The 15,178-nt window shown below is 37.6% G+C and overlaps 1 protein-coding gene across 2 annotated transcripts in view; it reads right to left on the reverse strand.

Annotated features, from left to right (window-relative positions):
- FAM120A (family with sequence similarity 120A) overlaps positions 1–15,178 on the reverse strand; it is a 159,615-nt gene that overhangs the window by 49,934 nt on the left and 94,503 nt on the right. For both annotated transcript variants that reach the window (XM_045285150.1, XM_045284905.1), the window contains exons 8-10: positions 14,657–14,744; positions 8,720–8,947; positions 319–493 (exon numbers count right to left, since the gene is read on the reverse strand). In XM_045285150.1, coding sequence (XP_045141085.1) covers positions 319–493; positions 8,720–8,947; positions 14,657–14,744 — 491 coding nt within the window. The remainder of the gene's footprint in view (positions 1–318; positions 494–8,719; positions 8,948–14,656; positions 14,745–15,178) is intronic.

Consider the following 15,178-nt stretch of genomic DNA (forward strand, 5'->3'; position numbering starts at 1 on the left):
ATGTGCTAAGGACAGAAAAAATGACACTTATAAAGACAACTTATCAGATCGGCATTGCTTAGAGAATAAGCCTACTATTTTGTCATCCAACAGAATAAGTATCAGTTTTGGAATGCTACTGAGGAAAAAGAAACCTATGAGAGTTACTCCATTTCTGAACACCTTGATTTGGGCCTGGTGTCTAGATGGAAGTCCCAGCTTTTGACATAAGAGCCACACAGGGTTAACCCAATATTGATTCTTCTAATGCTTTAGAAAATGCACAAGAGCGTATGAGATACTGAAGAAAAACAAACAGTGGATTTTTACAGTACATACATTCTGGAGGAAGTCTGTTCTTTCTAAAAGCAAGTCTCTCAGTTTTCTTTCTGTTTTCTGCCAAACTAAACAGGACTCCGTAAACATACTGACGAACAGGCCTATAGAGCAGGGCAGCAGGAGGCAGGTCTTTGTTGGCTTCATCTTCAATAGAAACAGCAATTTTGATTTCACCCTTCGCATGGAAGAAAGCAGAATGATATTGCATATTTTTCATGTTGAATTTACAATAAATTTACTGCACTATATTATACTATCTCTACTTAATAACACTCTAATGCTAATGCAATTAATCATTTGGTAGACCGCAGAAAATTCACCTCAAATTGTAAAGACACAATCTCCATTATTGTTAAAATCTGAAACCTAGAAAAAAGGAAAACCCTGTAGATAATCGGCTTTTGAAACAACCTGGACAAAGTAGTATTAGCAAATAGAACAGAAACAGTTGAGAATTTTCAAGATAGTCACATGTAATAAAATTTATAATTTTCAATAACCTGTACAAAATGCAGAGGCCTGGCAGGTAAGCACTTGGTTGCTATCTGAAAGGTCAACTGATACATTGGGTCACAGGGAATCTTGACTCAACGTCAAAGGGTTTGATATTGGAGGGATTTCAAAACCCAAAGAACTTAAGCATTCTGAAAATAAATGGTAAATTTTCTTTATTCTCTTCTATTAAAAAATCATATTTTAATATCATCTGCTAACGAGAATTCTTTAAAGTTAGTTCTTTTTAAAAGTATTAAACAGGTATTAGGCACCTGCCATAGAATGGCAAGTAATCAGTAAATGCATTTAACTCCATGAAAAGGTATTCAAGCTTCTGGGACAGAAAATGAACAAACCCCTAATCTTTTTTATTTTCCCTCAAGAGCAATGCTGCCCAGGCTGAATAGGCGTGGTTGAAAGAGTGAGGGTATTAAAACACAAACACACACACACACACACACACACACACACACACACACACTGCTAAGAGACAAATGGCTGGCTGTGACCTTGTGAAACAGATTGCTGTATGTATTTTGTGGTCATCTGTCTCAGATACTTTAGGGTATCAAGGTTTATTTCAAGATAATTTGCAATAAATTTTATTCACATACACATATATCATGAAAATACATTTATGATCTTCAATAATTTTTAATTCATTGATGCTACCTTATTTTTAAATATTTGCCTTTCACACAAAATTAATTTCAAAACACACCCTTTCCTTCACATATATATGTAAGCCAAGAAATGATTGATTTGACAGCCTAAGTGCTTAACTTTCATTTATTTAGTAGGTTCACGTGTACTAACATTCTCACCCCAGGAATAGTTACGCTGTTAAAACAATAATGCTTTCAGTTTTCTAGATTACCTCAAAGCTTCATGTCACTGCAAATGACACTGTTATTGTTAGGTGCCATCCAGTCATTCCAGCCCATTCTAACCCTATGCCCAACAGAAGGAAATGCTACCCAGTCCTGTGCCATCCTCACAATCATTCCTATGTTTGAGCACACCAGTTATAGACACTGTATCAATCCATCTCTTTAAGGACTTTCCTCTTGTTGCCCTTCCACTTAAGCAAGCATTGTCTTTCTCCAAGGACTGGTCTGTACTGACATGTACACAGTATGTAAGACATAAGCTTGTCATTCTTGCTTCTAAGCACTAATGCCATGCTTCTTCCAAGACAGCGTGTTTCTTCTTTTGGCAGTCCATGGTACTTTCAACAGTCTTTGCCAGCACAATCATTTCAAAGCTTCCATTCTTTGGTCTTCCTTATTCAATGTCCGGCGTATGTCCAACCTTCCCATGCATCTGAGTCAGTTAAAAATACCACGTCTTTGGTCAGGTACACCTTAGTCTTCAAAGTAACCTCCCTGCGTTTCAACATTCTTAAGAGGTCTTGGACAGCAGATTTACCCAATGCAACATGTCCCTTGATCACTTGTCTGCTGCTTCCATGACCATTGATTATGGATCCAAGCAAGACAAAATCTTTGACTTCTTTCTTTTCTCCATTTATCATATTACCCTATTGGTTCAGTTGTGAAGATTCTGGTTTCCTTTTCATGAGTTGTTATCTATACTGAAGGCTGCAATCCTTGATCTTCATCTGCAAGTCCTACTTCAAATCCTCCTCACTTTCTGCAAGCAAAGTTGTTATCTTTGTAGTGCAGGTTGTTAATAGCCTTCCTCCAATCTTGATGCCATATTCTTCTTCATACACTCCAGTTTCTCTGGTGATTAGTTCAGCATACAGACTTAACAAGTATGTTAAGAGGATGCAACTCTGTCATACACCTTTCCTGATTTGAAACCATGCAGTAGTCCCTTGTTTGCTTCAAACAACTGCCTCTTAATTCATGTACAAGTTCCTAATGAGCACAAGTGTTCTGGAATTCCCATTCTCAGGGCTATGTATAGTTTCTAATGATCCAAGCAGTTGAATGCCTGTGGATAATGCAAAAATGCAAGTAAACACCTTTCTGGTATTCTCTGTTTTGAGCCAAGATCCATCTGAAGTCAACAATGATATTCCTTGCTCTATGTCCTCTTCTGAATCTGGCCTGAAAATGTAGCAGCTCCTTATCAATGTACTGCTGACACAGTCATTGGTCTTCATTAAATGTTTACATGCATGTGTTATCAATGATGCTGCTCCATAACTTGTGCATTCTGTTAGATGGTCTTTCTTTGGATTGAGTACAAATATGGATCTCTTCCAGGCAGTTGGCCAAGTAGCTGTCTTCCAAATTTCCTTGCACAGATAAATGAGTACTTCTAGTGTATTCACTTCATCAGCTTGTTGAAACATATCAATTGTTATAACATCAATGCCTGGAGATTTGTTTCTGGCTAATGCTTGCCATGCAGCTTGAACTTATTCATTCAGTAACATTAGTACTTACATATATCCTACCTCCTAAAATGATGGAATACCATTTCTTTCATTTTGGTATATTAAATCTGTGTATTTTTTCCATCTTCTTTGGGTGGAAAGTATCCAATCTTCTTTGGATTCCTGAATCATTCAATACTTTGTCCACAGAACTTTTAATAATACAACACGTCTTAATTTTATTCTTGAGTTCTTTCAGTTTCAGATATCCTGAAGGTATTCTCCCTTTTGCCACATTTCAGTATAATATTTGACTCTGTCATTTAGAACCACCCTTTGAAATTTTCTATTCAGCTCTCTCACTAGACTAGCATTTCCATTTGGTTCTGCTTTCTTCTAACATCATGCCGACCTTTCTTTTTATTAATGATCTATTGTTTGCTTCATGTTTAATGTTCTTAATGTCCTTCCAAAGCTCATCAGATCTTATTTCTTTAGTGATAAGTGGTAGTAAATCTGTTCTTGATATGTTCCAGAAATTCAGGTAGGATGAACTCAAGGTTTTATTTTTGTCTTTCCTGGACTGGTATTTATTTTCCTGAACTTCAAACTGAACTTATATATGAGGAATAATTGACAGTCTGTTGCGGTCAGCCCCTGGCCTGGTTTCAGATGCTGATATTGAGCGTCTCCATCGTGTCTTCACACAGATGTAGTACATTTGATTTCTTTGTATTCCATCTGGAGAAGTTCATGTGCATAGTTATTTGTGCTGTTGAAAAAAATGATTTGCTTTGAACAAATCATTGGTCTTACAATATCATATGGCTTCCAACTTTGTTTCTATCACCAAGTCCTTATTTTCCATCTACTTTTCCTTCCTCTTTATTTCCAACATTTGTATTCAAATCACCAATAAATATCAATGTATCTTGATTGCATGTTTGATCAATTTTAGACTAGAAACATAAGTAGAATTCTTCAACTTCCCCATCACTAGCTTTTGATTAGGGGGCATAAATTTGAATAATGGTGTATTGATGGGATTTCCTTGAAGCCAATCACAGACAATATAGAGCTTGCAGTGTCCTTTTAGACAATGAGTGCAATGCCATTTCTTTTGATGTCACAACCAACATAGTAAACTATAGTATTTTCTGATTCGAAATGGCCAATAAACAGTCCATTTCAGCTCAGTAACACTTGGATATTGATCTTTATACAAATGTATTATTGTTGCTGTTGTTGTTGTAAGGTGCTATCAAGTTGGCTCTGGATCATAGTGGTTCTAGGAATATCAGGACAAAATACTGCCCAGTCCTGTTCAATGGTAACAATTGTCCCTATGCCTGACTCCACTGATGCAACCACGGTATAAATCCATATCCTTGAAGGCCTTTCTCTTTTTCACTTCCCTTCCACTTAACCAAATACGATGTCCTTCTCTAAGCACTTGCCTCTCCTGACAAAATTTCCCAAAGTCTTGGCATCCTTGCCTCTAAGGAGAACTCTAGCCTCACTTCTTCCAATACAGATTAGTCTTTCACATGCTTATGAGGCCATTGAAAATACCATACCTTGGGTCAGGTGCACCTTAGTGCTCAAACAACACCCTTGCTTTTCAAGATTCTAAAGATATCCTGTACAGATTTACCTAATGCAATGTGTTGTTTGCTCTTTTGACTGTTGCTTCCATGAGTACTGATTGTAGACCCAAGCAAGGCAAAAAACTCCTTGACAACTTTCAACCTTTTCTCCATTGACCATGATGTTACCTATTGGTCCCGTTGTGAGAATCTTGTTCTTCTTTACATTGAGTTGCAATCCATATTAAAGGTAACAATCCTTGATCATCAGCAAGTGCTTCAATTCCTGCTCACTTTCAGCAAGCAAGGTTGTGTCATCTACAAAGTGCAGGTTGTTGATATGCCTTCCTCCAATTCCGATAACACATTCTTTTTCATATAATTCTGCTTCCCCCATTATTTGCTCATCATACAGATTGAACAAGTATGGTGAAAGGATACAACACTGATGCATATCTTTCCTGATTTTAAAACCATGCAGCATTCCCTTATTTTGTTAACATGCCTCTTTATCATGTACATGTTCCAAATGAGTACAATGAAGTGTTCTGAATTCCCATTCTTCTCAAAGTTATCCAGTTTATTAGTCCACAGAGTCAAAAGCCTTTTCAGAGTCAATGAAACACAGGTAAACATCTTTCTGGTATTCTCTGCTTTGAGTCAAAAATCCATCTGGCATCAGCTGTGCTCTCTCTTAGTCCACGTCGTCTTCTGAATCCAGCCTGAAACCCTGACAGCGCTCCCTATAACTGTACAGCTGCTACCATTGTTGGATGATCTTAAGCAAAATTTTACGTGTGTGTGATATCAATGATATTGTTCTGCAGTTTGAGCATTCTCTTGAGTCACCTTTCTTTGGAATGAGCACAAACGTGGATTCTTCCAGGTAATTGGCCAAGTAGCTGTTGTCTCCAAATTTCCTGGAATATATGAGTGAGTGTCGCCAGTGCTTCTTCAGCTTGCTGAAACATTGGTTCCATCAATTCTGGAACCTTGTTTTTGGCTAATGCATTCAGTGCAGTTTGAACTTCTTCCTTCAGCACTATTGGTTCTTGCTTATATGCCACCCCCTGAAACGGTAGAATGTTGACTAGTTCTTTTTGATATAGGATTCTGTGTATCCTTGAAATCACCAAGAGAATCTTTTAAGATTGCAATTTGAGGCCTGATTTTACTAGTAATTTCTGTTTCGGATACGCTGAGCTCTCCCCCCACCCCACCCCTTTGGTTTTCTCTTTTCAGGTTTCATTATCATTTCCTTATAATTTGACTTTGTCTTCTCCAGCTGCCCTTTTAAATTTTTTATTCATCTCTTTGACTTTATACTTCCTTCCATTTGCTTCAACTACCCTACAATAGAGCAAGTTATAAATAAACAAGTAAATCAATAAAACAAGAGCAAGTTTCAGTCTCTTATGACATCCACTTTGAAATTTTCTTTCTCTGCTATCTTTTCAATGACCTTTTGCTTTCTTCATGAATAATGTTCTTGATCTCTTCCCACAGCGCATCAGGTCTTCTGTCATTAGCAATCACTATGTCAAATGTGTTCTTGAGATGTTCTAGAAATTCAGGTGGGATATACCCATATTTTGGTTCATGTGGACTTGCTTTAATTTCCTTCAGGCTTTGCCTCAACTTATATATGAACAAATTGATGGTCTGTTCCACATAGGGCCGTGGTCTGGTTTTAGCTGCTGATATAGAGCTTCTATATCAGTCTTCCCACAGATGTGTATCAGATTTCTGTATACCCCATCTGGGAAAGTCATGTGCACAGTCACCTTTTGTGTTGTTGAAAAAGAATATTCACTATAAATAAGTCATGGATTTTGCAAAAATCTATCATGTGATCTCCAGCTTCATTCTACCACCATGTCTATAGTTTAAAACTATTATTGTTCCTTCTTGTTTCCAACTTTTGCATCCCAATCACCAATCATTATCAATGCATCTTGATTGCATATGTGATCAATTTCAGGCAGAATTCCTTGGCAGATAGAATTCTTCAATTTCTTGATCACCAGGTTTTTGTGGTTAGTGCATAAATTTGAATCACAGTTTACTGATTGGATTTTCTTAAAGGCACTGAGATGTAATGCTATCAAACAGCATTGTACTTCATGATGGATTTAGCAAGATCCTATCTGACAATGAATGCCACGCCATTTCTCGTGTTATTCCTCTATTGTTTTATTCAATACAATAATACAACACATGATTTTCTGATTCAAAATGGCCAATGCCAGTCCATTTCAGCTAATACCTAAGACATCGATCTTTATGCTTTCTACTTCACTGCATGTGTTGTGTGAGTCTGAAGAGGAAGTTATACATTGGTATCAGACATATGGGCTAATATTGGACTTAATAGACTTGATCTGGTCTAGGCTGGGATGTTTTCTTAATATACAACTACTCTTTGATATAAAGTTCTCTCTTACACAAATATGATTGTCTCTGGAATTGTTTCTCTAGTCAACCCGGACTAACACAAGAGGCTAACTCTTTACAGAGTAGGAAGCCCCATCGTTCTCCTGCAGAGTCACTGATGGTTTTGAACTGCAAACCTTGGGTACTGCAGCCCAACATATAACCACTATGCAAAAGGGATTTTCAATATTTGCCTTTGGAGTAAATACTGTAGAGTAATAACAGTACTGTGTTATTACTAACCCACATTGACTTAATTGTCCATATAACCTATACAGCTATTGTGTACACAATTTAAGATTCATCACTCTAACACCAAGCAAATGAATCCACAGAACCTTTTATCTTCAATGGGAAAAGTTGGTAATCTATTTAGATGATATTTTGAAAGCTCTCTTCCCAAAACGTTGGATCTTAAACTTAGCAAAATCCTGTATCTGTCCCTTTATACACTATGTTGAACTTGAAAAACAAAATCTTTACCTTATCTAAAAACTGATAGTGTACATGCAAACAACATGAAAGGTGGAGACAAATGGAATTGAAAAAAAAAAAATGGTAAAAGAATCTGAGCAAGTAACGGTGGCCTACCTAGTCTTCATTTCCTCTAATTATAAAAGTATAAATTAGTTAAAATGTTTAGTCAGTTAACAAGCAAAGAAGTCACCGTTGGAACACTGGAATAGAAGTATCTATTTCATTTGACAAACCACAGATGGAAAGAAAGAAAAAAATGTCTTATATATTTTGTAACAGATTTTGATGAAAACATGTTAATAAACGTATGGTTCCCATAAACCAATTCTGTATGAGATATCTGGTAAGGAAGGTAATTTATTAAAATTGTGGGTCTATTATTTTAAGCACCATCACAAAGATTGCTATATTAAAGACCCAAGATTCAAAAGGAATATAATGTAACAATACATTTAAATGTACATTTGGTAAGAGATTAATAAATATTACGAATTATGTCCGGATAAAGAGCTAATTCTATTTATTGATTACGCAAATGTTACAAAATTCTAAATTCAAATGTGTTGTTAGCAAGTTCTACAAAATGATACTCAATGAAGTAGATGAACAAATAAAAAATTATGAAGTACTTTTAGCCATTCTATAAGGAAAATATCATTTTCTGAGAACAATTGACAGATAAATCATGTTATGTCAAACATCAAAATTCATCTTGGCATTATGGTGTACGAAAATTTTAAAGTATAAGTTAAAATATAATTATGAGTCACAAAATACAATGTGATTATTTAATTAGAGGTTTTAAGAATATTTTATATTAAATTTTTTTTTAAATGAAGTCACACAAGTTTTTTTCATTGCATTTTTAGGTTAACATATCCAGATTTTGCTCAATGTCCCAGAGAGGAAAATAAATTTGGACCAAATAGTTTAGAAGATAGAGAAACATTTCCATAGAGATTTTGGAAGTGGGAGGGGCGGCAGGGTGGGCAACGGTGATACTCACAGGAATCATCCCCTCTAAACTAAGGACTGTAACTACGAATGACCTCTTTGACAATACCTTTGTTAGGATATGAAAGATGTAGGGATACATTAGTCCCTTCTTGTGCCTGTGTTCTGCCACTCTCAATACTTCAGGTGCGACAGGAGGTAATGGAGGTGTGGTAATATCCATGTGGTTCCTGGTGGGCATGGACAGAAGGCAGGGAATTGGTTGTACAGTGCCAATTTGGCTTCCTTTTCCTTCAGCAATCTGGCTGCCTGAAGAGGCAGTGGACGAACCTTCTGCCTAAAGAACAAGAGGTAACAGGAAGGGGGTGAGGGGGTGGGGGGAGAAAAAAAGTTCATTTCAGGTTTCTTTCATCTTAACGTGTATTAGAGATGTTTGTCCAGGCTAGATAGGGGAAAAAATAAAATGTAAGTACTGTCTACAGGTGACAAACTTAAATTCAGGACAGCAAGGTAAATGATATTGGATTGTAATGGTCGACAAACAGGAAACAATAAATTATTAAAACCAACAGAATTTTACCACTGAGAGATCATTAATTTCTCTCTCTCTCACTGACAACACTCCAGAGATGGTGCTGAGGACCTCACACAAAGATCACTGTTTTGTATTCATTGTGCCACATAACACGTAACATAATTCTCTGCAGTAACCTACTAGCCCAGAGCCTGTGTACTCCAGATGTGCTCCTTAAACTGTCCCGGCTATTATTTGTGTTAGCGACACAGGAGGTGTTAGCCCCCACAGGCTGGTCTCATGGCTAGGCTTAAATTGTCTCACAGGAAGAGCTGGAGAAAATTATGCGAAGCGAAGTTAGTAAAGCACAAAAAGACAAGTACAAGATGAGTCCACTGAGGTAAGTATAATCAACACAGTGTGAACAAAAAAAAAAACATTTCATACATAATTTACGCATTGAGGGACAGGCACATAAGCAGGGGACAGACCAACCCCAATGATGGGGAACAACAACAAAAAAGTGGGGGAAAGACAAAGACAATGGGGAGAACAGGGAACTCATTCACCCACAGGGAGGGTACTGCTTATGTCTCCATCGGAAAGGGAGAAAGGGACCAGACTTCAACCTGGTGTGCCAAGCCTTGACGGCAACATACCAGCATGAAGCAGTGAACTAACAGAGAGGTCTGCGGGGCTGGCTTGGCCCTATCCCAGCTACTTTGATACCCCTCTACACCTCCGCACTACACAGAGGACAGCACAGAAGATACAGCCCAGAGAGAGACAGAAAGAGAGAGAGGTGGGGTGAGAGTGTTGACACCATTCTGGCCCACCAAGCTTTGAGAAGGACACTCTCACTCAGAGCAGCCAATGAACACAGAGGGCCATAGAGTCTTCCTCACCACAAGATATGAGGTCCCCTTACTGACCCACAGCGTTACGGAGGCAGCACCAGAGACACAGTGCAGGAACCGTGCCCAATCTGACCGCCCTAAACCAGGGCATAACACAAAGGGAGCGCAACAGAGCAGCAAGGGGAGCAAAGCAATAAAGTCCCAAAGGAACTCTAAAAACAGAATTCTGACTTGGAGGGAGGAGTGGAGCAGAATGAGACCTGACAGAAAACATTCATGAGGTTCAGCAAACACATCTGGAACTATTTATAGGCCATTCTTTTCTTCTTCTTCTTTTTCCTATCTATATACATAAGATAACCAGGAGAAACAATCCCAGGGAAAAAGCAATGGGACTGAGGGTTAGGATGGGGGGTGGGTAGAGAAGGAGGTGGGGGAAAAGGAGGGGGGAGCCAACAAACCCAGCGATAAGGGAACAACAAGAGATCTAAAATTGTTGGCGAGAAGGGCATAGAATGCCTGGTGGGGTTCGATCAAATGCAATGTGGCCAAGAGGGAGTACAGAGATTGGTGAAGGACAAACATGATAGTGAAACAGGAGGAAAGTAAAAGGAAATTGAAGAAAGACCTACAAGGCAAAAGACATTGATAGAGGTATAAACATAGGCATGTACATATGTAAATACATTAATACATTAATACGATAAGGATACAGGTCTATCTTAATAAATGTACATCTATTTTTAGGCCAAGTATTAAGGTAGCAGGCACACGTTGGGTCTCTACTCCAGTCCTCCCTCAGCGCAAGAACACTTTGTTCTAATAACCCAGCATACTCACCTTTCCAACAGGATCACTGAAGACAAAATGAGTGTATAAGCTAATGTAGGTGGTATAAGCTAATGTAGTGAAAAGCTGATGGTGCCAGGCTATTACAAGATATGTGTCTGGGGTCTTTAAAGCTTGAAGTTAAACAAGTGGCCATCTAGCAGGGAAAGAACAAAACCCACATGAAAGAAGCACACCAACCCATGTGATCACAAAGTGTGGATGGTATCAGGCATCAGAAGACCCCAAACAAACAACCATTTTGATGCAAATGAGGGGGTTTGGAATGGAGATCCAAAGTCCACCTGTAGACAACTGGACATCCCCTCACAGAAGAGTCACAAGGAAGAGACGAGCCAGCCAGGGAGCAGTATAGCACTGATAAAACACTGCTCTCGTTCTTTAGTGCTTCCTCCCCCCCACGATCATGACCTTAGGTCTATCTTACAAATCTGGCTAGATCAGAGCACGGACACTGGTACAAGTAAGAACTCTCAACACATAGAATCCAGGACAGATAAACCCCTCAGGACCAATAATGACAGTAGAAATACCATAAGGGTAGGGGGATGGTGGGGGGAGAAGGGGGAGAAACGGGGATGAACAACAGAAATATGGGTGAAGGTGAAGGGAGACAGTAGATGGTGTAAAATATGAAAATAAAAATAATTTATAAATTATCAAGGGTTTACAAGGGAGGGAGGGAGGGGAAAAAAAGAGAAGCTGATACCACGGGCTAAAGGAGAAAGAAAATGTTTTAGAAATGTTGGTGGCAACATATGTGCAAATGTGCTTGATACAACTGGTATATGGAATGTTGTAAGAGCCCACAATAAAATGATTTATTAAAATTTTTTTTAATTAATGGTTACATAACTACAAGAATGTATTAATATCACTAAATCGTACATGTACTAACTTAAATTGGTGTATGTTTTACTGTGTATATTCTCAACAAAAACATGCTAAATAAAATTAAAATAACAACAAAATATACACAAAGTGCCTAAATTATTGAAAGAAGAATAATTCAACAGCTTTCATGATCCTGAGACCAGAACTGAATGGTGCCTTGCTATCACTACTGACCTATCGGAAAGGGATCACAATAATAAGCACAGGTTAAGATGGGAGAAAACTATGAAGCAATGCTTTTAAAAAAAACAAAATCATACACACAAAAAAGATGAAGCTTACTGATCTTATAGAACATGGTGGAACCAGACACTATAGTCCTTAGGCATCCCAACCCCTATAGTTTGAAACCTGAGTGCTTTGAAATCCTTAAAATAATCAACCATAATAGATCAAAAGGGCAGCTATGTTTGAGATAAAACTAACATGACAGAAAAGGATATGAATAAAGACAAACTGAAAGTAGAAACAGAGAGAGGAGGTATGAAGAGCGGGGTTACACGATGGATATTGAATCAATGTTATGAATCAAAATGTATATGAACTATTAGATGTTAAATCAACTGGCTCTGTAAACTTCCACCCAAATGATAGTAAAAGTTTACAATCTTTCTATTGTTTATGTACAACTGTACATGATATCTGCCCAATACTTAAGACTACTTAAAAGCTTTAAAAATAAGTCTTACTATTAGGCCAATCTTGTAGAAATAAGCCAACAAATCTGTGACCTGCCCCATATTATAGACAAGGTTTTATAATTTAGAAACATATTTCTAGAGGTCAGTATTAACAAATATAAGTAGAAAAGGCAGACATAGAATGTAAATCACATTTATTTTTAATATGCACATACCAAATGCTTTCGCATTTGACCTTATAGAACCCTATCAAAAAATTTGTACTAAGGAAAATTTCAATTTCAGAAAACAACTTCAACTTGGGTTTTTTACAAGGCAGACAGCAGCAGCTCGGCTCTGATATACACAGAAGTGGAAGAGATCCTTCTATTCTCATCCATATTGTAAACTTTTATATACAGGTAACATGCTTAAAAGAGACAATTTTCTTTAAATAAAATCACTAGTACTATAGGCTTAAAGAGTCAGAAATTAAGGGGACTTCCAGTAAAGACGGAGACCTAGACAGACATAATACACAATCCCCGTTTAACAACGGCATGAGATAACAGGTACTGAAGAAAAATCTAAGATGGTCCAATCTCTGAAGAAAAAAAAAACTAAGTGAGTTGAACATCAATAGCATGAGAGGATAACATGTAGGGTGAAATGAACCACCCTTGGTGCCCCACAGTTCCCTGGTTCACGGAGGGGTCTTGGGCCCATATCAGCATGCTCAGCAAGGGCTGCAAAATTTCTGAGGCACAGGTGTAGCTGGCAGAGACAACCAAAGCCCTAAAGCCTGGCTGTGGCACCCTATATACAAGGACAAAAATAGACCAAAAATTAATGGATGGGGAAAAAACATATCAAACTAATGGTAATACAAAATATAAAGAAATAGCAATATTAACCTCAAATAGAACATACTTGAAGGAAAAATCAACCATGAGAAAGTGCACTTTATATAATGAATAAGAAGAACTAACTATAATAACTATGCACCCAGTTAAAGACCTTGAAAGATAAAGTAATCAAACTCTTAAGCGATCTGAAAAGAGAAGCAGACTACAGCACAATAACAGTAGGAAACTTCAACTACTCCAAAGGATGGGCAGAACCCAAAAGAAAATCAATAAAGACATAGAAGAATTAAACAACACAATCAACTTGAGCCATCCACCTACAGATTACTAATTTTTAGAGAAAGAATCAAAACACATTAACAATCGATGCTGGTAAAATTGGGTTTCCATTTGCAGAACAATGAATCAGGATGCATACCACACTCAATATACAAAAACAAACTCAGGATGGGTTAAACACCTAAATGAAAACTCTCTCATTCACTGTTATTGAGTCAATTCCGACTCATAACAACCCAACAGAACAGAGTAAATCCACTCTTGTGGGTTTCCAAGATGGTAACTCTTTATCAAAGCAGAAAGCCATAGAGCAGGTGGTGGTTTGGAACCACTGACCTTAGCAGCCCATTGCATAAACCCATTATACCATCAGGGATCCTAAACCCTAGAAATGAAAAAAGAAAAACCAGGGACAAATTTAGGGGGCTTAATACATGGATAAATACACTATAAAACAGAAGAAAAAACATAGGTAAGAGAAAAAGAATCCATGACTAGGACTTCCTAAGAAGAAGAAACATACTTATGTCAAAAGATTTCACTAAAAGAGTATGGGAATGGAAATATCATGACTCAGCAATAATGCTACTTGGTATACCCTATTGAAAACTAACATAACACAGATATAGGGGCCCCCATGTTCATCACAGTATCACTTATAATAGCAAGAACATGGAAACCGTCTAAATGTCCATCAGTAGAAGAAAAGATAAAAAAATTAAGTACATACAGTGGAATACTGTGTGTGGTTCAAGAATAAAAACGAAACTATGAAACACCCCATTACATGGAGGAATTTAGAGGACAATATGTAGAGTAGGGTTCCAAACACAAAAGGGCAAATATTGTATGAGATGACTGTTATAAAAAAAATTAAGAAAATGTTTTCATACCAAAAGCAACAGATTCTGATGGTTACCAGAGGTGGGAGGGGAAGGGCTGGAAGGGGAAGTAGCAGACTAGAGGGTAGGCAGGGGTTAATGTGAGAGGAAGGGAAGATAATATACTACAAGATTGTGGAAGGGGGTTAACAAAGCAAGCCATCAGCTTTGCTAAATTGTTTAAATTGTTAAGTGCAAGCCTATTATGTAATATATAGACCACCACCTAATTTGCAATTAAAGGTTGGAGGGGGAGGGTTGGAATAAAAGGCATAAATTTTTCTACCTTTGTTTGGTCTCCTGGGTCTCCACGTGCTTGAGGTTCTGAGTGGCTTCCTGTCTTCTCCCAGCCAATTTTGTTCCCACTGATATGGCTGAATATAAAATGAAGATGATTAGTATTTTCTTCCCTTTCCAAACAAGTAGAAGTATCTGGAATGGAATTTATAGATTCACAGTAATATATGCTTTACCAATTTCACCTCCTCCCAAAAAATATCTCTAGAAATATTATTGGAATACTTCCTTCCTGCTACAGATGAGTATACAACAGCCTAACGGTAAAGTCAGTAGCAGTTCAAACTCAGTAGCCACTGCATGGAAGAAAGATGAGACTTTCTATTTCTGTTGTTTCTACCGAATTGACTTGATGATAGTTTAGTTTTCTAGAAAAGGAAATATAAAGTACCCAATGTATAAATCAATGCATCTGGGTGTTGAGGTAAACATTGTACTCCTAACCATAAGGTCAGAGGTTCAAGCCCACGATCTACTCCATGAAAGAAAGATGAGGCTGCCTGCTCCCATA

Source organism: Echinops telfairi, unplaced genomic scaffold (genome assembly GCF_000313985.2).
Source record: "Echinops telfairi isolate 266 unplaced genomic scaffold, ASM31398v2 ScPeMD7_1;HRSCAF=3_0, whole genome shotgun sequence".
Classification (NCBI taxonomy): domain Eukaryota; kingdom Metazoa; phylum Chordata; class Mammalia; order Afrosoricida; family Tenrecidae; genus Echinops; species Echinops telfairi.